Here is a 25,509-nt window from a genome sequence, read left to right on the forward strand (position 1 = left end):
GGCCGGCTCTCCCATAGAGGAGAGCGCGGCCGTAACATAAATAAACAAAAAACAGACATGCTCAATCTTTTGAAACCACGGCTGCGGCGGCCGCAGCCGCGGTTTCGACCGGATTTACCGCAGCGGATTAGCCGTCCCGTGGGGACAAGGTTTCTGAGAAACCTCGTCCACATGGCTGGCTAATCCCGAGATTAGCGGCCGCTGGCAGTTTTGCCGCGGGCGGATCTGCTGCGGCAGAACCGTGGCAAATCCGCCCTGTGTGAATCCAGCCTTACTTGTGGGAGGACAACTCAGTGAATTGCTGCTATTCTGAAAGCCAAAGCAGGTCCAACGTGCTACTAGATGAGCGTTCTAATAAAGTGGCTGGCCAGTGACTATTTGCACAATAGTCATTTTACATGACTAGTGAAACAGAATGTTTCACTGCCTAAAAAGTAGACGCACCATGGGATAAGTAACGGAGAGGGACCCCAAAGCAAAAATCTAAGTAGGAAGTTTGATGCACTTTCTTGAATTGCTGCAGTAGTGCTGGGTGCATATTTTGGAATTCTACTATTTCATAGCAAAGAGTAAAATGGAGCTCCCACCGTGTGCTGGTTTGTCAATGAAATCACCTTCCAGTGGACTCAGTCCTTGAACCTAACTTTCCATTTCTTTTAGCAGAAAATGGGGGCATGACATCTGCTGAGTTCGTCCCCCAATGCTTTGATAATATGAAGAGAGGGAAAGCCGTGTAGAGATTCACAAAATCTGAGCTGATACTCCCTTCTCTATAGACGCTTCCTCCATGGAAATGTTTGGTATTAAGAGACTGTTGTACTTGGCCTCATGCCCATGACCATCACGAGACATGCCCACGGATTTAGGGTGCGTTCACACAAGCGTGTTTTTGTGCGTACTTAGGTGCATACATACGTCCGCACCTAAGTAGAGCAAAAACACGTGTAAACACAGCTGCGTGCTTGTTGTCAATGGAGCCGCGGCTGCTGCCGGCCGCTCCATTGAAAACAATGGTCTGCCAGCACCCCTGCATTCTTTTTCAGGGAAGAGCTTTACATATAAGCCCTCTCCTGAAAAAGAAACATTTTAATGCAAAAAAATAAAAAAAAACTTACCTCTCCGTTGCTGCCGTGACCCCTGCGGGCATGAAGAAAACATCTGCCGCATGCAGCAGATGTTTCCTTCACCCCCGCTAGTTAAAATAATTCCCTGCTGCTACATCTGCCACATCTGTGGCAGATGCAGCAGAGGAATTCTTCAATTCATAAACCCTTCCCTGAAAAGCCATTTAAAAAAGTGAATAAAAAAAAAAACAACAATACTCACCTCTCTTCAGCTTCCGGGGCTCAGGCGTGACTTCTGGCGCTGTCCCCGAATCTGTAGTTCTGAGCTATCAGCAGCCGGGGAATTAAAATCCCCTCCTGCTGGTAGCTCAGATTGTGATTGGCTGAGCAGCCGGGGATTTCAGTGTGGATGAGAATTAAAGAATTCCTCTGCTGTATTCCTTTGCTGCTGCAGCAGGGAATTCTTTTAACTAGCGGGGTGAAGGCGGATGTGTTCTTCATGCCTGCGGGGGTCAAGGCAGCGGTGGAGAGGTAAGTTTTTGGGGGTTTTGGGGTTTTTTTGCACTAAAATGTTTATTTTTCAGGGAAGGGCTTATATGTGAAGCCCTTCCCTGAAAAAGAATGCAGGGGGCCGGCAGACCATTGTTTGGGTCTGCGGCTCCATTAAAAACAATGCGTGCATTCCCTGTAGTGCACGCATGTCCTATCTTTGCAGGCACGCACCTGCAAAATACGGACATGTGAACACACCATAGGGAATGCATTGTTGCAAATACAAGCGCCCGCTGGTGATCATGGAAAAATGCATGTTTTTCCGTGGTCTCCATTAATACTATATTAATGGAGACCTCCCGTGGCATAAATCGGCGGAAAATAGAACATGCCGTGATTTATTTCCCGCTGCGGAAATCCGCTGTAAAATTCCACATGTCGGCATTGGCTGGTAGAAAAGCGATTAGGTTCAATAGACCCTAATAGCTGCGGAATTCCGCTGCCGATTTCTGCCGTGGAAGACGCAGCAGAAATCCAGCCATGGGCATTAGCCCTTAGGTGTGATGTATCAGTAATAGCAACTCTCTAAAGCAGGCCACACACGTTAGATCATTGTTAGTCAAACCTGCTGATTTAGGAAGGGTCAGCCAATCAATCTAATATGTATGGAGGCCTACAGACTCTCCCCTGATGATGAATGTCAGGGGAGATGATGATTGGGCAGGTGGATTTATACATATCTGAGGAAAGATAAGCCAGTGCCAGAGGTCTTGTGGGGAGGGAGACAAAGGAATCCGGAAGAAGGGACAAGAAAATCTAGGAAAAGGGACAGAAAGGTCTGGAGGAAGGCAGAGGAGTTTGGAAGGAGGTGGAGGAGTCTGGAGGAAGACGGAGGAGTTTCACAGTTACTGCTGCTGCAGAGTACTAGACTAGAGTATAGCAGTGGTAAGAATGAAATGGTGCCTCTGGGCATGGCTGCCAAGGACAGATTTAACAATGGTGCCCATTCTTTGGTAATTAGTGCAGTGCGCCCTCAAATTTTACGTGACTCTCTTTGTTGATCTGTATATAGAAAGTGAAAGCTGCAGAAGAGAAACAACTGGTTGATCATTTACAGGTGTGTTCTGTTCTTATTTAATTCAGTCCAACTTCCTTCTCTGTCCTCCTGTAAACAGGTATAAGCACTGCAGTGTTGGCATCGGTGCTGGAGGACTCCGACATGGAAGGCTGAAGGTAAGACGCAACTCTGGTACTACATATGTGTTCTCATTACCTTTCGGAAAATTTGGGAAAGACTCCAATTACTCATGATGCAAATTGCACAGAACAAGCAACGTATGACAAGAGTAATGCTAATTGTTAATTTTTTTCTCAGCTGGTCGTCTCATCACGCAACTTCTTGAGTCAAGACGAAACGGTAAGAAATGACACTTCTGTACATCTCTGTCTCATATATGTGATTGTTCTCAGTAAGAGAAACCAGGTAATCTTGTAGATATGATACCTTGTAATGGCTGACAAAAATACATGATGTTATAGCGAGCCTTCCAACCTACTCAGGGTTCTTCCTTAGGCTTATGGAGTAGATGTGAAGAAACATGCATTTACTGTAGGCACAGACCTGGGTAATTAATTTGGACTTAAAATAATACCAGTACAAGATGGGTAGAGGAGTAAATACATAAATAGCCCGCTGATAAGGGATGTGAAAGTTTAATGGTCTCTAAATTTGTGTTAGGGGTGTCACCAGTGTGTTATCACTGCTTCAGATTTTTCATAATCTCCACTGGTGTAGATAGCCCCCTCTGATATTCATTCCGTTCAGGAGATATTCCAGAAAGGAAAGATATTCCAGAACAGAATAAATATAAGATAGATATATAGATAGATGTGAACTAGATAGATATTAGAGAAAGAGTGAGAGAGATAGATAGAGAGATAGATAGATATAGATATCATTAAAGAAATTAGAAATGAATAGAGTGTGCAGGACAGAGCTCCAGTGTTGGAGGCTGTTCTGCATTTCTATATTCCATTAGGCAGGACTACGCAGCTCTGATGTTCGAGGTTGTTCTCTATAGTGTAATATGCATTGCAGAACAGCCTCTGACATCGGAGCGCTGTTCTGCATAGCGTTAGAAACATGTTTTGGACCTCACCCGATATCAGAGCTATGCAGGGAAATCTGAATGTTGGATGAGGTCTGACACTGGATTGGAAAGGATTAACCCATTCATGACCAAGGGTTATTGATGCTCCTGCATCCAGGTCACATGCTGCAGCTGTGGTATCCTCAATTTAAAATAATAATAACTATTTTCTGGCAGCATACCTACATGAGGGCTTCTTTCTGAGACTGAATTTTCAGTGACACCATTTAAGGTACCATATGATATATTGGAAGACTATTGGAACACAACTGTGCCCTTTTGAGTGGGGTCAAGCTTGTTTTTATGGCATTCACAATATGGTTAAAAAAAGACATGTTATCTTTATTTTATGGGTCAGTACGATTATAGTGCAACATCCCGTAGAGTGATCCTGAACACACGGCATACGCGGAGGAGCTGGGAGGGCAAGATGCTGGCTTGTCAGAGCGGCATTTGCCATGCTTCCTCCCGGAGGGACACACACAGCCAGGGCCAGGGAAGCACTGGGCTTCTTCCGGGCACCCCCGGCATGGAGATGCCTGATAAACATTAGAACAGGCAATGAGGTTGTCAGGGCTGACGGCACTGTTCCGCCACCCACCGGCATGAACATCGGCGGGGAAATAATTGAGCCACAGACAGAAATAGAGTACCTACGGACCCCGGGAATGGTCAGGGCCTGGAATAAACTTTACTTGGCAAACTTCAATGAGACAATTCACAATTTAGAGCAATGACAGGAAATTAATAGAGTTGAACAGTAGTACCTCCACACGGGGAACCAGACTTCAGAACATGCATGCATGAACAATAGACTTAGGAGTACCTCAGCCTGGTTATCCAGACTTCGTGATGGCTGGGTGTGAAAGAGAAAATTGGTGTAGCTCTACTCGGTGATCAAGTAGCCCCGGACGGCCGCATAGGAAATTATCATGTAGAAAGTACCTTTGCACTGGGCCTTCACTAACACTCACTCATGGTTGCTCTCGCTCTGCTTAAGTGGGGCTCATTCCTTACTCCTCACATGCACATCCAAGCTGGGAAAACCTCTCCTCCTCTTCCATGCTTCACTACATGAGGGATAAAGGTACTCCCATGTAGCTGAACCTCCTGACTACGACTCCAAAAGACATGGAACTCCTTTCCCGCTCTCAAGCACTCACATTTATACCTTTACTCATACCACATGACAGGATAGAAATTGATACATTTACAGACAGTCAGCTCACACTTTGCAGACATTAACCTCTCACTTGATGCAGGTGTATAATGCACATAACAGAATGACAAGACAGTTTTGCACAGAGCATCTACATAAGACATACATGTATGACATTATGGAGTGGGTCAGAAAGCATGTACTGAGCCACTACAACAGAGATACCAAGTTTATGCAGTATTTCTATGTAATAAAATAGCTTTAAGAAAAAAATAGCTTTCTGTCGCCATCTTTTGACGTCCTTAACTTTAATTATTTTTCTGTTGATGAGATTGTGTGAGGGCTCATTTTATTGGTGGCGACCTGCAGTTTTTATTTTTACCATTTTGGGGTACAAATGAATTCATTTTTTCTTTGATACAGGTTGTTGAAAAAAAGCACAATTTTGGTATTGCATATTTGTTTCTGATGGTGTTCCCTGTGCAGAATTAAAAATGTGATATTTTAATAAATTGGACCTTTATGGACACAGTGATAGGAATTTTTACATTTGTTCAAAAAAATTTTGACATGATGACTGTAGGGTTTTTTTTTACTTTTAATTTTTTTTTAATTTTTCCTAAAATGTCTTAACTTTAGCTATTTTAACTTTTTTCTTTCAGTTCCCACAGGGGACTTGAGATTGTGATTGTTTGATTGCTTACCCAGTATAATGCAATACTAATAATTTCAACAGGCTTTCTTTTAAAGATATGCCACAGTCATGTCCCTAATAGGTAAACAATCATGACAGCCCTGGGTAGCCTTCAGAAGGACCCTGACTGAATGGCACCCCCACAATCTCATTGCAAGGGGGTCGTTCAGGAGAGTTAACCTTTCCAATCCAATGTCGGGCCTGCCCCGACATCATCATTTTCCCTTTGCAGCTCCGATGTCGGGACAGGCCCGACACTGCAGTGCAGGAGTGCATCTGCACCCGATCATCAGACACATCAGGTGCAGATGAACTCCTGCACTGATCCTCATCAAGCACTCCCGAGGAGAAGGCAGAAAGGGTTCAATTAGCGCTATGTAATGCACAGAGATTTCGGCCGGCAATCATGTGACCGACGGTGTTACCTGACCCCCAGCGGTCACATGAACGCTGAGCCGAGAGTCTGCACCGTGGGGGAACCTGTTTCCCTGTCCGGCGTCTTCCGCATTCTCCCTTTTGCCTCCCGGCCCGGCGATCATGTGACCGCTGGGTGCCACCTGACCCCAGCAGTCACATGATCGCCGAGCTGGGAGGCAGAAGGGAGAATGCGGAAGACGCCGGACAGGTAAACAGGTCCCCCCATGGTGCAGTTAGCACCTGCACCCCCCTGAACTCTGTCAGTTCAGGAGGGTGCAGGGAAAATGTATTTTTTTCCCATCCATTCTCCCCAGCTCCAATTTATTTGGAGTTGAGGAGAATGGATGAGAAAAAATAATTGGATTGGAAAGCGTTAAATTCGAATCAATCAGGACATTTAAATGTTGCTGTCAGAATTGAAAGCAGCATTTAAATAGTGAGCACTTTACAACCTACAGTAAAATGTTATGTTAATACCTTATCGGTAATGACTAAAACTGTCCATACAGTACATTTTAGGAAAATGTCTCTCGAACCCAATATCTACTTCTGACTCTACTATCAACATGCATGCTCAGGTTCACCTAGAGTACATGTTTATTTCAATTAGGATAGGCAAATAAGTCACCAAATATCTAATGGGAATAAATGATCAGATATATTGAAATCCATCATTATGGGAGATGTTGATCCAGGAATTTATTCTGATTGTCATATTTGGAGTTGGGGAGACATTAATTAAAGAGGCCAAACACATTTGATGGATGCCAAACCTGTTGGTTTCGACAGTAGTCATCTAATATCCATGGGGTGTTCTGACTCCCCCGAAGGAAGATGTTGAAAGAAAAACTATAGTCAGGTATCTTCGATTTCAACAGGTGTATGGAAGTGGCTAATTCTCCTCTTTCTGTTGAGCTCATGACCGAAATGTATATGCCAAAAGGATTGTTAGGGGGGAATGGCTGTTGGCTCTTTTGGTTGACAACTACTGTATGTAAGATATATGGCCACATTGACATGCAGAAAAGTGGCATTTGCCTCGAGGTGTTTTTGGAAGGCTGGTAATGTTAGCGGATGAAGGTTGGAGTTATCTCTGCAGGGGTGGTGATGTCAGAGAAAGAGGGTGGAGTCATGTCTGCAGGGCTGATGATGTTAGAGAATTAGCTGGGATTTATCTCTGCAAGCCTGGTGATGTCAGACGATGAGGGGTCGAGTTATGTCTGTTGGAATGGTGATATCACTGTCCTTTTCCAGTTGGACTCCTCCAATTCTGCAGTCAGCCATACGATACCTTAATGCTGTGCAGAGAGAATGGGAAGTGACGAGTTCTACTATTCATGTATTACTGACACTTATGCCTGTGACATCTGCCCACATTTTTTTAATACACACACACACATATATATATTACTTTGTACCAGCTAACAATTTTCATAGAATGATAGAAGTCAGAAGAGCTCAGTATCTGTGCCAATATAGTGGTGCCCGTCTGCTGTAGTAGTATAGCTGCATATTGGTTGGTGATTCTTTGGGTAGAGAGGATATACTGATCAAGAATCTGACACATAGACTTTGTGTTATATTTCATGATCCAAGACAGATGTCTGCAGCCATGTGATAACAGCTGGATCTTCTACACAGACCTCACTGCCTTCTCCACTGATAACAGGTAAGAAAGAGAAAACCGCACAATATTGGAGGGCATTCACATTGGAGGTTCTGTTTGGAGCCTCAGATGCAGATCCACAGAAAATCCAAGGTAGTTCTTTTATTTTCGAGGATGGAGCTGACCTGGGTGGGTTCACTCTTCCTCGCTCTACCATGGCAGTGTATGTGGTCAGAACTAATTTAGTACATTTTATTCATATCCACTGTACATAGGTTCATATTTGTGAGTTTTAGAGCATTTTATATCTACTAGCCCCCAGGATCCCAACCTGGGACATGTGTACCCCATGTCTTTAGGTGTGAGAATGCTTTCAAAAATAAGTGTTTTGTTGTCAATTAACAAAATACAAAGTGACTGAACAAAAGAGAAATCTAAATCCCATCTGTGTTTGCTGTGAACGCGCTTTGCCTTCACACCACCATCAGTTCTGCTAGGTACACCTGCACACAGTTTTTGAAGGGACTCGGAAGGGAGGTTGTTCCAAACATCTTGAGGAACTAAGCACAGATCTTCGGTGGATGTTGGCTCGCTCAAATCCTTCTATCTATTTAAGTAATCCCAGACAGACTCGATGATGTTAAGATCAGGGCTCTGTAAGGCCATGTCATCACTTCCAGGACTCCCTGTTCCTTTTTAGGCTGAAGATAGATGCTAATGACTTTGACTGTATGTTTGGGGTCATTCTGCTGCTGCAGAATAAGTATGAAGCCAATCAGATATCTCCCTGATGGTATTGCATCATGGGTAAATATTAGCCAGTATTTCTCAGAATCTAGGACACCATTAATCTGGACAAAATCCCCAACACCATTTGCTGAAATATAGCCCCAAACTTGTGGGGAATCTCCACCATGCGTCACTGCTGCCTGCAGACACTCATTATTGTACCGCTCTCCACCATGCCTCACTGCTGCCTGCAGACATTATTGTACCACTCTCCACCATGCTTCATTGCTGCCTGCAGACACTAATTATTGTACTGCTCTCCACCATGCTTCTCTGCTGCCTGCAGACATCATTATTTTACCGCTCTCCAACATGCTTCACTGCTGCCTGCAGACATCATTATTGTACCGCTCTCCCCATGCTTTACTGTAGTCTTTAGACACTCATTATTCTACCACTCTCCACAATGCTTCTCTGCTGCCTGCAGTCATCATTATTGTACCACTCTCCACCATGCTTCTCTGCTGCCTACAGCCATCATTATTGCTCCGCTCTCCACCATGCTTCACTGCTGCCTTTAGACACTCATTCTTGTATAGCTCTCTACCATGCTTCACTGCTGCCAGCAGACACTCATTATTGTACCAATCTCCACCATGCTTCTCTGCTGCCTGCAGTCATCATTATTGTTCCGCTCTCCGCCATGCTTCACTGCTGCCTTCAGACACTCATTATTGTACCACTCTCTACCATGCTTTACTGCTGCCTGCAGTCATCATTATTGCACTGCTCTCCACCATGCGTCACTGCTGCCTTCAGACACTCATTATTGCACCGCTCTCCCCATGCTTCACTGCTGCCTGCAGACACTCATTATTGTACCACTCTCCACCATGCTTCACGACTGCCTTCAGATACTCATTATTTTACTGCTCTCCACCATGCTTCTCTGCTGCCTGCAGACATCATTATTGTACCGCTCTCCACCATGCTTCTCTGCTGCCTGCAGACATCATTATTTTACGGCTCTCCACCATGCTTCACTGCTACCTTCAAACACTCATTATTGTACCGCTCTCTACCATGTTTCACTGCTGCCTTCAAACACTCATTATTGTACCGCTCTCTACCATGTTTCACTGCTGCCTGCAGACATCATTATTGTACCGCTCTCCCCATGCTTTACTGTAGTCTTTAGACACTCATTATTCTACCACTCTCCACAATGCTTCTCTGCTGCCTGCAGTCATCATTATTGTACCACTCTCCACCATGCTTCTCTGCTGCCTACAGCCATCATTATTGCTCCGCTCTCCACCATGCTTCACTGCTGCCTTCAGACACTCATTATTGTATAGCTCTCTACCATGCTTCACTGCTGCCAGCAGACACTCATTATTGTACCAATCTCCACCATGCTTCTCTGCTGCCTGCAGTCATCATTATTGTTCCGCTCTCCGCCATGCTTCACTGCTGCCTTCAGACACTCATTATTGTACCACTCTCTACCATGCTTTACTGCTGCCTGCAGTCATCATTATTGCACTGCTCTCCACCATGCGTCACTGCTGCCTTCAGACACTCATTATTGCACCGCTCTCCCCATGCTTCACTGCTGCCTGCAGACACTCATTATTGTACCACTCTCCACCATGCTTCACGACTGCCTTCAGATACTCATTATTTTACTGCTCTCCACCATGCTTCTCTGCTGCCTGCAGACATCATTATTGTACCGCTCTCCACCATGCTTCTCTGCTGCCTGCAGACATCATTATTTTACGGCTCTCCACCATGCTTCACTGCTGCCTTCAAACACTCATTATTGTACCGCTCTCTACCATGTTTCACTGCTGCCTTCAAACACTCATTATTGTACCGCTCTCTACCATGTTTCACTGCTGCCAGCAGACACTCATTATTGTACCATTCTCCACCATGCTTCTCTGCTGCCTGCAGACATCATTATTGTTCCGCTCTCCACCATGCTTCACTGCTGCCTGCAGACATCATTATTGTTCTGCTCTCCACCATGCTTCACTGCTGCCTGCAGACATTATTGTACTGCTCTCCACCATGCTTCATTGCTGCCTGCAGACACTAATTATTGTACTTCTCTCCACCATGCTTCACTGCTGCCTGCAGACATTCATTATTTTACGGCTCTCCACCATGCTTCACTGCTGTCTGCAGACACTCATTATGGTACTGCTCTTCACCCTGCTTCACTGCTGCCTGCAGACATCATTATTGTACTGCTCTCCACCATGCTTCACTGCTGCCTGCAGACATTCATTATTTTACCGCTCTCCACCATGCTTCACTGCTGCCTGCAGACACTCATTATTGTATTGTTCTCCACCAGAGAAGAGCTGCCAGGATGGTGAGCGGTCTGCAAATCATGTCCTAAAAAGAACAGTTAAAGGATCTGGGAATGTTTAGCTTTCAAAAAAGAAGACTGCGAGGAGACTTAATAACTGTCTACAAATATCTGAAGGGCTGTCACAGTGCAGAGGGATCAGCCCTATTCTCATCTGCACACAGAAAGACTAGAAGCAATAGAATGAAACTGAAAGGGAGGAGACACAGATTAGATATTAGATAGTGAGGGGGATCAATGAGTGGAACAGGTTGCCCTGGGAGGTGGTTAGTTCTTCTTCAATGTCAGGGATTTGTTCTGTTGTACACTAGACAGTGAGATTTTTTTTTTACCATAATACTGTACTTAATAATTTTACTGTCATTTTTTTAGAATACGGTCACCGAGAGATTCTTACAGTCACCTGCCAGTATGGATGAAATACAAGGTAAGATGTCTGATCGTGTCTTTGATAATGAAGTACAAAACATGACATATTTACTATCTTTTCTGGCTAGGAAACGCTTTTCTACAGCCAACTTTTCATGAACGTATTTGCGCGTGTCTGAACACTGCATATTTGCGCAATTTATTACGCTTTTTGCGTTCGTATCATTTTTTTTTACTGTACCTTGGCACCGAAAAAGTATATTCATTTGCGCATGGCAAACAAAGATGCACTGAATTGCATGGCTAATTAGTCTTCTTGTGTATTGCGTGTGCATTTGCGAATCCACATTGACTTCTATGGTGTCCTTTGGTGTGCAGATATGCAGAAAAATAGAGTATGCTGTATTTTTTTTGCGTGACAGAAATGTGTGCGCAAAATAGAGAAATGTGAACAAACACATTGAAATCAGTGGGTTCTATTCTCTGCATATTGTATATCCAAATTTTGAGCAAGCCAATATGCCCATGTGAAGCCAGCCAAATACCCTGCTAGAGAGTTAAGAGTTAATAAAGAGCATTTCATGTTTGAGACCTCTATCAAGTAATTGGATCCGAAAGTAAATGCAAAGTATATTTTTCTGAAGGCCCCTGCTTGTCCTTAGATTACACAGAACATTGATCACCATGTAATGCTTCATCTGCCCTGCGGTGGTGCTGCAGGTAAATTGAACTCCTATGCTCAGGTTCCCTAAAAGATCAAAGCTGATCGCTGGGAACAGCAGCAAAGCTTGTGATCATATAATGTGAACAGAAACTGGTTTGATTCAGAACTTTCTATCATCTGAGGATCAAGAAGATTTTCTGGCAAAGACACAACTGCTAGTATAAGGCAATGTTCATACAGCATATTTATTGTATATCATATATGTCCAGTACTGTTCTGACAGATCATACCTTCCAACATTTGCATCCCTATTCTCGGGACACCTTCAAGCCCCGCTTTTACGATCGTCCTGGACTGCGAACAGCAACCTGGTACGAAGACAGCCAAAACGGACATGAAAACTAGCTATATGTGTAACTAGACACAGGATGAACAGAAAAGTGAGCAAACGGACATAGCGGGGCACTCTGAACCCCTCAGACTGAACCCACCTCACAGGAGCACTCGTCCCAAAAGGGACGACCCCACTTTCTTCATCGAGGACTGCACGGGGGTCTGAGGGGAACCAAAGTGCTGGCAACCAAGGAACAAACAGAGACAGACAAAAACTAAAAGACAAGAACAATAGAATACCAGACTAACAACAGATACAAACAGGGAACAAACCCGAACACAGGCGTTCTGAGTAGGCTGACTGCTCAGGGAACAGTGAAAATCATTGGCAGCACCCAGCCAGGAAGAGCTGGATTATATAGGGAAGAGGAGAAACTGATTGGTTGACAGAACTGTCAATCACCAGCCACACCTCACTGACAGTTGCAGGACTAATTAACCTGGACTAGTAAACAAAGGAGATGTTAACTCTAACTAGTCAGGATAGGACCCATAGAAACAAAGGTGTGCTGGCAAAGACTTGACATGACACCCGCCTTGATCTGCACAGGAAAACCCACAAAATACCCTGAGAATTCCCACTTTTATGCAAATTTATACAAGCCCCGTCCACTTTGAAAATCATTTACAATGCCACAAAAAGGGATGGTTGGGAAGTATGCCATAGACTTCTATTGGGCAGATGCATGACAGTAAATAAGAGGAGGAAGGGGCGGAGCTAAGTCTCAGGAGTTGGCTCCACCCCATCCCACCCCCTCCCATTGCAAATAGTGCGGAGGGGCGGAGAGGAGGTGGAGAAGGGGCAGGAGCTCAGTGCACTGCTCCCAGCTCTTCCAGCTTCCTCCCCCTGCAGAGAGGGATGTCATATATCGTCCGACGTGAATACACGGCCGATATACGGTCGTCTGAATAGGCCCTTAGGAATCTCTATTTTGTATGGAATCTGTATGGAGGGGAGGCTGGTCTGGTGATTTTATATGAGGGATTCTAAAAAGAAGGTCTGGGGTCTATATTACCACTTAAAGGGTGTGTAGAATTATGCAACAATTTTTTAGTTTTGCTCCAATACATCTAAAATAAAACAAATGTATCAGTATTTTCAGATGTTATGCTTATGCTTGACAAAGACCTTCAAGATGAAACGTCGCATATCTGTCTGATACTATGGAGTGACAATAAATCTTTTTGGACTTTTGTAAACTGATTAAAGTGGATAAGAGTTCCCGAGTGCTTCACCTCCTTTTTCTGCTGGATGATCCAATCAGCCAGTCAGCAGATCTGAAAAGGATAATATGACTTACATTCCACCATTTCATAGAAAGAGGATACTACATTAGATGACCCTTTTCAGAGCTGATTGGCTGAGAGAAATCATATGCTACACCATGTGACTCCACATGCTTTTCTTTGTCTCTCAGCAGCCCTGCATGATATTATAGGTGGGCTCTGTATGGGGTGTAATTATACCCCTTGATTTAACTCTATTAAGGTTGTATGCTGATGTTCTGTCACCAGGTTCATGCACTTCATGCTGGCTTCTCCCCGCTCACAGTATGCAGAGTGACAGCGCTCTCTATACATAAAAGGCCACAGAGCTGTCAGTCTGCATGATGAGGCCAGAAAGAAGCCGGTACACCTCACCCCCCCTTCCCTTCCTGCCCCGATTCAAGCTTAATGAACCTGGTGACATAATCTCTTTAATAGCTTTGTCAGGGTGACAAGTTACTTTTGACATCTATAGTCACCGTAACAGTAGATTACATTCAGTGGAGTCATTCACTATAATCATAGAAGCCAAGAGTCCCATTTCCACAGGTCTGTCCTGTGATATGAAACGCAAAAGGGACAGGGTGTATTTACATTTACTTAAAACATCAGAGGTGAAAATGATGAAATAGCATGTTCCTGTACCATGATGTACTTTTCTTGTCATGACGACGTTGTGAATGCTGTCAATATACTTGTAAGACCAATGGAAGAAGTTGGCTTTATAAGTCCGATCCCAGCAGTTTGCCTCCTTAGATGTCATGGTCAATAGCAACCATGGTATCTAAGGTGTTTGACAGATGGTGGGGGCTCTTGCTGTCATTTCATCAGTGCCCCATGAGGTAGCATTTGGGAGTTGTAAGTACATAAGGGTCTGGTGAGAAGTCTAAATTCTTTTTTTTTTATGGGGAGAGAGTCTAATTTCACTTTTGTGTCTGGCCTGGGGTCTAAATTAATGTTTGGGTCAGATCCGGGATCTGAATTAATTTAGAGTTCAGGTTTGGGGTAAGATTAATTTAGGTGTCTGGTCTGGGGTCTGAATTCATATTCAGGTCTGATTCATAGTCTTCCATTAATTGTGGAGTCAGACATCTGAATTAACTTTGGCAGCATCTGGATCTGCCATTTTGCCGTTCACCCATACCCCCAGCCTGCCATTTTCCATTGCTTAATGAGGCCTAAAAATTACAATAGCAACAGTGCACACATGGAAGACTACCTCTCCATGGTGTCTCCTAATTTCTGTAGTCTTGAACTGAACACGCGCTTCTTACGACACCTAAAAAATTTCTTAACGAGTGAAGTTCCTCCTAATGATCTTTGCCCTTCACCTTTTCTCATTATTTAGATTGTTTTCATGTATATAAAAGTAAATAAAAAACTCTCTAAAAATAAGAACAATGTATTTTAAAAGAGCAATGCAATATTATCATTGTTTTCTTTTAGGTGGTACAAACTCTCCTGAAGACCTAATGGTAAACCTTGGATTAGAGACCTATAAAACCACAAAGCTCACTCTTACCAGTTTTCTAAATATTGGATCAGAGACATGTAAAAAGATTGAACCTCATCCACTGACCAATGTTCCTTGGTACTTCTTGCAAAAGCTCATGGCATCGGACGGAACTGCACGTTATATACAACCACAAGACAATGAAGAAGAGGATATCTATCAAGATCCAGATTTTGACTTTAATTCCATTGAAAGTTTGCATGCATCAGATTCTGTGAACCCTCTCGATGTTATGTGTGCTGTCATGCATTGTTCAGATCCCCTTCTGCGTCAACACATTTTATTGAAAATGTCTATGTGCCAGTTTGCTGTACCCTTACTTGTTCCTTCTGGTGATGGCTCCGATTGCACCCTTTTTCTTTGGGCAATGAGGGATATTGTGAAGAGATGGAGACCACCAAGTAGGAGAGAAAGTAGAGGGTTTATGGAAGACCATGTGGTCAATATTTCCATGCCAATATTCTCTTTTATCAGGATAGGAGAATACGGTTTATCAAAATCCAATATCCTGAATCAGATTCTAAGCGCAGAGGGGCAGCTTCATGATTTTTTTGTGCATTCGAACATGAGTGGAGGAAATGTGAAAAGATTAATCTCGAATGGTTTGGTGGAAATATCCTGGTACTTTCCTGCTGGTAGTGACTCAGATCTTTTTCCTGATTGTCTAGCCATTGCTAACCTGCGTGGAGATGTTTTACAATACAGAAAGCAAGTCAGGTTCCTTACAAAGATCTCAGAAACAGTCTTCATATTTGTTGGGGGTATGGATGATGAAAACCAATTTTTATCGGAGGTTGACGTTTCCAGTGATAAAATATTTTTCATTATCAACATAACTTCTAACTTTCTTAAACAACAAATGAAAACATTCCTGGAGAAGCTATCACTTGGTGGTCACGGTAACTACATCTTCACCATAAGTGAAATAGATAGTAATAAAGGAAAACAGATACTGGAATATCTAAAAAAGCTCTTTCCAGATCAGAATATGAACAAAAGAATCATCAAGTTGAATCCAAATCTATTTCAAGATCGTAAGATAGCAAAATTATTGCAAATTCATATAAAAAAAAGAACAGCTGGAGATAAAAGCTATGGTAATCTTGATAAGAGTGCCCAAGTTGCCTCAGAAATTGGAGTGATGGTGGACGAGCATACAGAAGAGTGTGTGAAGACAAAGTTACTTGCCCAACAGATCACTGAAGACATCAGAGATGTGAAAGATTATAAAAAGAAAAACATGAAGCTACAAGGTGATTTCTGGACACAATATTCCAAAAATGAGAAGGAAATGTGCCGAATGAAGGGTCAAGGAAACAGATCTGGGGAAGAATACAGGTCACATTTAACTGAAGAAAATCTAGATCTGCGCAAAAAGCAATATCAAGAAAAAATCTCTGACAACATCACAACATTTTTAGAAGCTCTCATTAATTTGCCCCCAGTGGAAAAAATGTATTTCTTGAATTGGATGCGTTTTTATCTTGATTCAGAAACCAAAAGGCTTCTAATGTCTGAAGGCAATAAACAAATCTTACCAGACAATACTTTAGGAATAGAACATTTTCTGCGTGAACTGGGGCAGTTTTATGAGGCTGAATGTTCAATGATAGAAAATGATAAAGTTCATATCAGTGAAAGAAAATGGAGTAACCTTCCAGGAATTGTTGCCGATCTCCTGCTAAATGGGTTCCCATTAGAACTCATAGATGGACAGGCCTCCAACATTCCTTTACAGTGGATAACTGATGTCTTAACTGAGCTAGATACAAAGATGGAAGGGCGATGTAGGATGAGAGTAATAACTGTGCTGGGAGTGCAGAGTACAGGAAAGTCCACTCTTCTGAATGCAATATTTGGTCTGCAGTTCCCAGTGGCCAGTGGCCGATGCACACGAGGAGCCTTCATGACTCTTATCAAAGTGAAGGAGAACTTCCAGGAAGAATTAGGCTGTGAATTTCTTCTGGTGATTGACACTGAAGGGTTGAAATCTCCCGAGTTGGCTTCAATTGAAGACAGTTTTGAACATGACAATGAATTGGCCACCCTTGTGGTTGGGTTGAGTGACATCACTATCATCAATATATCCATGGAAAACTCATCAGAAATGAAAGACATTTTGCAGATTGTGGTTCATGCATTTCTAAGGATGAAAGAAATTGGCAAGAAACCCAACTGTCAATTTGTCCATCAGAACGTGAGTGATGTGTCTGCTCTAGAACAAAATATGAAAGGGAAGAAATTACTGCTGAATCAGCTGGATGAAATGACCAAAGTTGCTGCAAAAATGGAGAGAAACTCCGATGTAACAAAATTCTGTGATATCATTGACTATGATCTTCAAAAGAACAATTGGTACATTCCAGGTCCGTGGCATGGTGCTCCCACTATGGCTTCAGTTAGTCTAGGATATAGTGAAAACGTCTATAGACTTAAAATGTATTTGTTAGACTTTCTAAAACTAAAAGCTAATTCTGACTGTTGTAACATTGCAGAATTTAAAGAATGGATAAAGAGTTTGTGGGATGCTGTTAAGCATGAAAAATTTCTCTTTAGTTTTAGGTGCAGCTTAGTGGCCGATGCCTATAATCAGCTGTGCATTATATATTCCAACTTGGAGTGGCAATTTCGTAAAGCAGTGTACAGTTGGATGACGGAGATGGAGAATGAGATAAAAAATCAATTAGCTGCCCAAAAGGAAAGTGATGTGGGGATAGGCCTGAATATTGACATACAGCAAATTCTTGTTCCACAAGCAAAGAAAATGGAAACCGCTATAGAGGAATATTTTGAGAGTGATAATAAGCACGTGAAACTGGTAGAAAACTATAAAGAGGACTTCATGAATAGTGTGTCTCAACTTAAACAAGAGCTTCGATATTACCTAAATATCAAGTGTCAAGAAATTATCCAAGTTGAGAAAGAAAAAAGTAAAATAAAAAGCATTCAAGGAAACTACCAGAAAATTATCGAGGAACAAGTCAGCGAACTTCTGAGAAGACATCAAGAAGACCAGTCCAAACTTAACACTGAAGAGCTGGAGTCTGAGTTTGAGACCATGTGGAATGAAACATTACAAGCGTTCAATCTTAGTACCTTTGAGAAAAGAAACATTGGTCAACTCATGCTGGAACATCTAAGGAAAGAGATGAGAAATAAACCAGGCTACATCAACAAGAAGCTAATTAACCTCAACAATTTAGATAAATACCAGACAAAAGTATTCAAAATTAAACCTGAATATCTTGAAGGGACAATATTGCAAGCCATCAAAAAGAGATTTTCCCCCGAGGTTTGGAATGAAACCACTCGTGTAGTTGACACAATTCTAGACCGCTGTCATAGATACGTTGACAAGACAGTTACCACAAGACAGGATTACCATAATATATTTTGTCGGCAATTACTGGAAATCATAAATGAAGGTCTCAGTGATAAAATGACAGAAAAATATGAATTCAAACCATTACTTGGTTTGAAGGTAAAATTGCATGCTCTAGGTAAGGCAGCTCCCTTGTTCCAGAAGATGCATGAAGGCTTCATCCTTGAAAATGACCCAAAAAGTTGCCTTGAGGGATTGAAACTTGATTACTTAAACACCTTCAGGCAAGTTTATGAAGAGAAGGATGACACCATAACGAGGGCTCAGAGATTCTGCGATTTGTGTCTGAAGCCGGCACTGTGCGAGTATGTCAAGTTAAACCTTGGAAAGGATATTGTGGAGGAAATCATGACCAGTGAAGATTCTATCAAATATGGCAGTAGAACTTTCTTTCAATCCAATTTGCTAAAGAATCTACTTGAAGATAAAAATGTTTCTGAATATGTGGAATACAGTCTTAAGTATGAGACCTTTACTATAAACTGGATAACCAAGTACATAACCGACCGGTACCAAGACCGAAGACATCTGAATCCACTCATTACAGCAATTGTAATCAGTGTATCAAAAAAAATAAGACATGTTCTTAAAGACCAGACATTTGTACAACATTCAGAATTGGAACATTGCTTAACTATATTTTTTGAGATGCTGAGAAAAGATTTAGTGATTTCACAGAACAACATGAGTGTGGTGACATTTCAGAACCAGAACTCCTCTAATGGTCAACATTTCTTCCAATATGTCTTATCTTTCCTACCTGATGTTGAAAACAAAGTACAAAATGAATTTCAGTCTTTGAGTGTGGAAGATTTACTCTCCATGGTTACAGTAAAGCCTCAAGAAGAATTGTTTAAAAAGGTGTTTGGATGTGGGAAGCAGTGCCCATTCTGTAAAGTCCCATGTGAGGCCGGAGGCGCTGACCACAAAGAGCACTTTGCTTCCATACACCGACCCCAGGGCTTGGGACGGTACAGAGATATTGAAACAAAAGTCCTTTTTCATGAGGTTTGTACAACAGATGTGGTGACTGAAAGAAAATTCAAGTGCCATGAGACAAAGTGGGAACTCCACCCTTACAAAGAATACAGAACAATTTTCCCAGACTGGAAAATTCAACCTGACCCAAGCATCAAGGCGTCTGTATACTGGAAGTACATCTTCAAGGAATATAACCAACAGTTTGCAAACGAATATGCAGCAAAAGAAGCAAACCTGCCCAAAGACTGGTATAAAATTACAAAGGAACAAGCACTGCAAAGCCTAACAACACAATAATGGTGCATACAGTGCCATGCGAAAGGATTCAACCTCACTTGGTGTTTTTCTTGTTTTGTTGCATTACAAGAGGGAATCAAATTGGATATATGCAGGGGGGGGGGGGTTGTATTATTTGCTTTACACAATATGCCGAACACTTTGAAGGTGCAAAATATTTTTTACTGTGATACAAACAATAACTAAGACCAAAACAAGGAACTTTAATGAGCCTAAGTATTCACCTGCTGAAAGTCAATACTTTATGGAGTTGTCTTGTCCATTGGGGTATATTTCTATTAGTTTAGCAGATTTAGACACTGGGATTTTTGCCCATTCTTACAGGCAAAACTGCTCCAAGTCCTTCCAGTTAGATGGTTGCATTGGTATCTAACTATCTTCAAGTCATATCGCAGATTTTCTATGGGACTGAGGTCTGGGATTAGACTCAACCATTGCCTCTTATCCCCTCCAGTGTAGCTTTAGCAGTATGTTTAGGGTCATACTCCTGCTGGAAGGTGACCCCTCATCGCAATCTCACTTCTCTGGCAGACTGACCCAGGCTTTCCTCTAGAATTTCCCTATACTTAATGCTGTCCATCTTTCCTTCACACCTGACCAGTTTTCCACCCCCTTTGATGCTGCCACCACTAGGCATCACTGTGTAATGATGTTCTTGGGGTGATTGGAAGTGTCATGTGCTCCACATGTAGCATTTTCCATGATGATCTCCTTTGAGTAGACAATGTTCTTTCGTGTGTTTGTGGAGTCAGCTACACTGTGTTTTCTTCTGTTTTTCTTTAAGTATTGGCTTTCTTCTGACCACTTTTCCATAAAGATGCACTCTGTATAGTGTCAGCTTGAAGTGGTCCTATGGACAAATTCTTCCATCTTTACCATGGATGTTTGCAGCTCCTTCCCTCCTTGCCCGGTTGGTCAGTTTTGGTGGGCTCTTTCTATTTCCATGTTGGTATAATGGATGTAATGGTGCTTCATGGGATGTTACTGACCTCTGACCTGTTTGCTTCTTGGTCTTCATGTTACAGAACAGGTGTATTTCTAAGGACAACATATGACAGATCATATGATACTTTGATTGCTCACAGGGGGACCTTATTCCATTACTTATGCAACCTACAAAGTAAATTGTTGGACCCAACCTTATTTAGGAGTTTCATAGCAAAGTTAATTATTTTTTAAAGAAGGTAATTTTTCCTTCCATGGTAATTATTTGGACGATTCTATCAGCAACATTACATAACTTCCAAATTAATGTCTATTTTAATTCTGGGTTGCAATATGAACACCAAGAGGAGAGAATACTTTTGCTAGTCACTGTACAACCCTATAGCCGTTACCATATTATGCCCATTCTTCCATAATGCTGATACTCTTAAAATGATTATACGGCTCACCTCCCTCATCTTTACTTCTAAACCGACCAGATTAATCTCTCCAGCATGGATTACAAACTATAAACTTTGTGTGTAATAGGTTTGAAGCTTCTCTATTTTGAAGAGTTTGGTTTTGCTAATTTGTTATGCTGAAAACTATGCAAAAAGATTGAAATGAAGTAGTCATACTGTGTATTTGATGATCACATGGGAAGCACAAGATCAATAACTGGAGAGAATTGAACCTCAAAAATCATATTTCTTCCTTGTCATTTTAGTTTTTGTTCTTCTCGATTGTCCTCAATGATCTATTATCTAAACAGTTACATTTGTATAAATGTTTTATTAATTTAATTAAACTTAATAATTGCAGAAGAATTCTCAGGACAGTTTTTGGGGTATTTCAAGAAGAAATTTGAATTATCTGGCAAATGTCACTGTTGACCTTTGAATGTTCAACAAAAAATACACTAATTGTCAGAAGAACTAGAAAGAATTGTCAGAATCAAATGAAATTTTCTTTGTGTGATTGTAATGTTGATATAAGTAAGTTATTACAATATCAGATCATTTATTGCAGAAAGCTGACCCTTTGAAGGGAGGCTCTACTACCTTGTTGTACCACCGCTAGCTTTGATACAAAATGTGATACGGGTGGACATGGAGACTTTAGTACCCTGTTCGGCCATGTCAGCTTGGATATAAGATGTGACACAAGGAGGCATGGAGGCTTTAGTACCCTGTTGGGCCGCCCCTAGCTTGGATACCAGATGTAATATGGGGAGGAAATAGAGGCTCTAGTACCCTGTTGGGCCATCTCTATCTAGGATACAAGATGTGATACAGGTGGGCATGGAGGCATACAAGTTCGGTATTCTGAGGCAAATCACTCCACATTTGCTGTAACTGAGTCTCTAGATTGTGCAAATTCATAGGCTGTTGAAGTTGGCATTCCAGATGGTCCCATACATGTTCTATTGCTGATAAATCTGATGACCGGGCACAAAGTCTGACAATGTTGTGAAGACATTCTTGTGACTCCCTTGTGTGTGCAGCCGAGCATTATCCTGCTGGAAAATGCCTCTTGGAAGCCGCCATGAGAGGAACACATGTGGCTACAGGATATCCTGAACATATCACCGAACTGTAATTGTCCCTCGTACCACTACTAGGAATGACCAACTGTTGTATGCATATATCCCCAAACTATCACACCAGCAGTGGATGCAGCGTGCTGCTCTACAGCAAAGCCACAATTGAGGCCTCCAGACACAAACACGGTCGTGCTCACTGCCCAAACTAAATCTGGTTAATTGCTGAAGAGAGCCCAGTTCCATTCTGTATCAGTCCAGTTTTGACATCACTGCAAATGGAAGCAATAGTGAGTGTCAAAGGCAGTAAACATAATGGGTGCTATGAGACCAAATGCCCCTCAGCCAAGAGCCTGAAAAATGGCTCCAACAGACACAGGGGCCAAAAAAAGATGGTGCCACCTCTCTCTGGATGGTGGACAACAAAACAGTTGAAGCTGCTTGTGCTTGTCGGATAGTCAAACAATCCTCTCTACTGGTGGTGTGTTGAAGCCATCCTGAGCCCAGTCACCTTTTGTGCCCTCACACATCCACTGGTCTCCACACCTCTTAACAGTCTGGTCATAACAGTCCAATAATGCCCCCTTTCAAACACTGTTAACTAGGCGAAATCTCATTGATTACATTGTAGAGGTGTCTAATGGTCAATAAGCTCTAGACAAGCCAAAAAGAGGTCACTACTCACAAGGAGCCACCCAGAAGCTTTTATAGGCCAAAGGTGGAATCACTTTTAGGGTCTCTGGTGGCAAGACCATTCATCTAATCACACCACAACTCTAATCATTTGCATATCTGCCCTTAGATGTGACTGCTTGCAGAGTTTTGCAGCAAAATTACAACTTATTCTAGGTGCTTGATTTTCTTTTAAAGAGTGTATTATGAACAAAAGCAATCTGTGTAACGCCCCAAAGGAACTTACTGTAGGTATGGCCGGAGGCCTAAATCTTGTCACGGTGACGCCAAATTCTAGTTGGACACTCCTGATGATAATGATGCAGAAATAATGGAGACAAGTCCAGTTTAGTTTAGCAACCTGAGAGTGGGCAGATTTACTAACTTTGGAACTTTGCAACTAGAGGTTCACGTTACAATCCTTAGGAAACGTATTTATAATAGATATTCAAGAATGCAGTAATATTGATTTGATGATACTCCATCTTCAACGCTCTCTCTTATATAACTGAAGATTTTGATTTAACAGGCAATTTTCCCCACTATTGAATTCAGATGATTAATTGAGTTGGATTTAACTGTAGGATTAGATAAGGCATAGAGACAAGTGGCCGTATACTAATCTGGGCTTGAGCTTCACCGGGTAGCTATAACTCACTGTTTAGATGAAGATGGACCTCTGAGAGGATCTTCTGTATTCTCTGCCATACGATGCCAATCACCACACTCGACCTTGGGAAATGATAACTGCTGAAATACTTCTCCTTGCCGACTACGGAACTGCAACCTCTCCTTACTCGCTCCTGGCTGAGTCTCCCTAACTGCTCTCCGTCACTTTCTTCTATAACCTCTCTCTCACCTGCACTCTTGCATAAGGGACTTGTATGTTTGCTTTCCGCCCTTGGGCTTGCACCAGGAAGAATAAACCTGACTGTCAGCCAGTGGGAGGCCCGCTGCTATCCACCAAAGAATAAGGTCAGGGCAGCATCAGATAAAATTTGTAAAAATGCGTATCTTTATTCCTCCATGATAAAACAGCGTGCCTAAGACCAGCTGACATCAGGGTTGAGCTCTATGACTAGTGCAGAAGGGGAAACACAGGGTATCTCCTGCAGATGGCACCTTCTGGATCCAGGGATGGCATCTAGACAGGTGAAACAGGACAAGTGTACTGTGAGTGCTCTGCAGGGCCTGCTGGGCCACTACATATGCAGCTCACAAACATAGCAAATACAGCAGAAGTCTCCATGAGCTAAGTGCTTGGGAAATTTTCAGAAAAAGTGTAGATTCCTATCTGCAAAAGTTTTAGAGATTAATATAATGACATTTGTAGAGAATCATAGCCTAAAGCTGGCCATAGAAGATACAATCACGGGAATGTGGACACAAACAGAGTATATTTTCCTGCTGATTTTTAACCCCTTATATCAATCCTTATCATCAAGCTGGCCATACACTTAGGAAGATAGGGGAACAAGGTAGCTCCATAGGGAAACATGGGCTACAAAACATAGCAAATCAAGGCTGTATAGAGCATGCCAAGATTTTGTATTCTAACAATGTCGCAGGCCATAAAACATCACTCATGTGAAAGAACCCATTGGAAAACATGGGCTTCTCATAACATGCGTTTTGTAAAACTGTCACATTGCGATTTCGTAGCCCGTGTGGAAGCGTCCTTAACTTGAGCAACCAGTGTCAGGCAGCTGTTGCCAAGGCAAATAAGATCATGGGATGCATCAAAAGAACTCCAAGGGCTCATGATGAGAACATTGTTCTCTCTCTTTACAAGTCACTGGTCAGACCACACATGGAATATTGTGGACAGTTTTGGGTGCCGGTACTCAAGAAGGACATATCAGAACTTGAGAAACAGGACAAAAGTTATTTTCAAAAACTTGAAAAGAACAAAATCGGGCAACTAAAGCAACTAATGGAATGGGTGGACTACAATACCAATAAAGGTTATCAATATTGGGATTATTTAGTTTAGAAAAGACAGCTGTGGGGCGACCTAATAACTATGTAAATTCAATAAAAAAGTATAAGAGGGGCCTGGTTGTCTTTCATGCGCGATACAATATTATATGTTATAATCATTATTAACTTCAAAAGGTTTGTCGATCCAGGGATTATTGCAATTGCCAGATTAGGGTCGGGAAGATATTTTTTCCCCTTAAATAGGGAAAATTGGCTTCTACCTCATTGGGGTTAATAGGCTGAGCTGGATGTACATATGTCTTTTACATACCATGGTACTATGAAATTCTATGACCAAAACAGATGAAATTGCAAGTGTTTTCCATAATTAGCCGAATCAGCCAATCATGTCATTTTTTGCTAGACATGGAAGGGTTCTGAAATTGGTTGCAGATGCGGAATATGATAGCAGTTATGGAAAGGCTTTACACCAAAATAATATGCCAGTAACACACAACAGTATTGTATGGATACAATGCAAACAGTTTAATAACATTCAATTAACACTATAACTGCAAGTAGAACGTTCTTAATATTGTGCACGCAATATAGAATAATCACAGTCAATAAATGTGGCCAGGGGAAACAAAAGCTTCACAGAGGAGTCTCCTCTGAAGCAACTTAGTCTTGCAGGAACTTCAGTTAACCAAATGACTAAAATAAGAGGTAGTGAGTTCTCCTTCAATGCAAGTCTTCAAACAAAGGCTGGACAAATATCTGTCTGGGATGACTTCATGAATCCTGCACTGAGCAGGGGGTTGGACCCGATGACCCTGGAGGTCCCTTCCAACTCTACCATTCTATGAAATCCTCTGCCTGAAATAAACAGTCACTGTC

General features: G+C 42.2%; 1 protein-coding gene across 1 annotated transcript; it reads left to right on the forward strand.

Moving 5' to 3' along the window:
* Nucleotides 1–11,067: 11,067 nt before the first annotated feature.
* On the forward strand, nt 11,068–19,581 carry LOC136577680 (up-regulator of cell proliferation-like). The gene is made up of 3 exons (XM_066577593.1): nt 11,068–11,118; nt 14,830–15,710; nt 15,795–19,581. Exons 1-3 carry the CDS (start codon nt 11,103–11,105, stop codon nt 19,554–19,556), a joined length of 4,659 nt encoding a protein of 1,552 aa, XP_066433690.1. The 5' UTR covers nt 11,068–11,102; the 3' UTR covers nt 19,557–19,581.
* The last annotated feature ends 5,928 nt before the right edge of the window (nt 19,582–25,509 follow it).

Source organism: Eleutherodactylus coqui, chromosome 8, assembly GCF_035609145.1.
Source record: "Eleutherodactylus coqui strain aEleCoq1 chromosome 8, aEleCoq1.hap1, whole genome shotgun sequence".
Lineage (NCBI taxonomy): Eukaryota > Metazoa > Chordata > Amphibia > Anura > Eleutherodactylidae > Eleutherodactylus > Eleutherodactylus coqui.

What these genes read in the sequence shown, in the direction of transcription:
- LOC136577680 (XM_066577593.1), top strand. An exon ending in TTGACGTTTCCAGTGATAAA is followed by an intron (nt 15,711 to 15,794) that starts ATATTTTTCATT and finishes CTTGGTGGTCAC; the next exon opens with GGTAACTACATCTTCACCAT.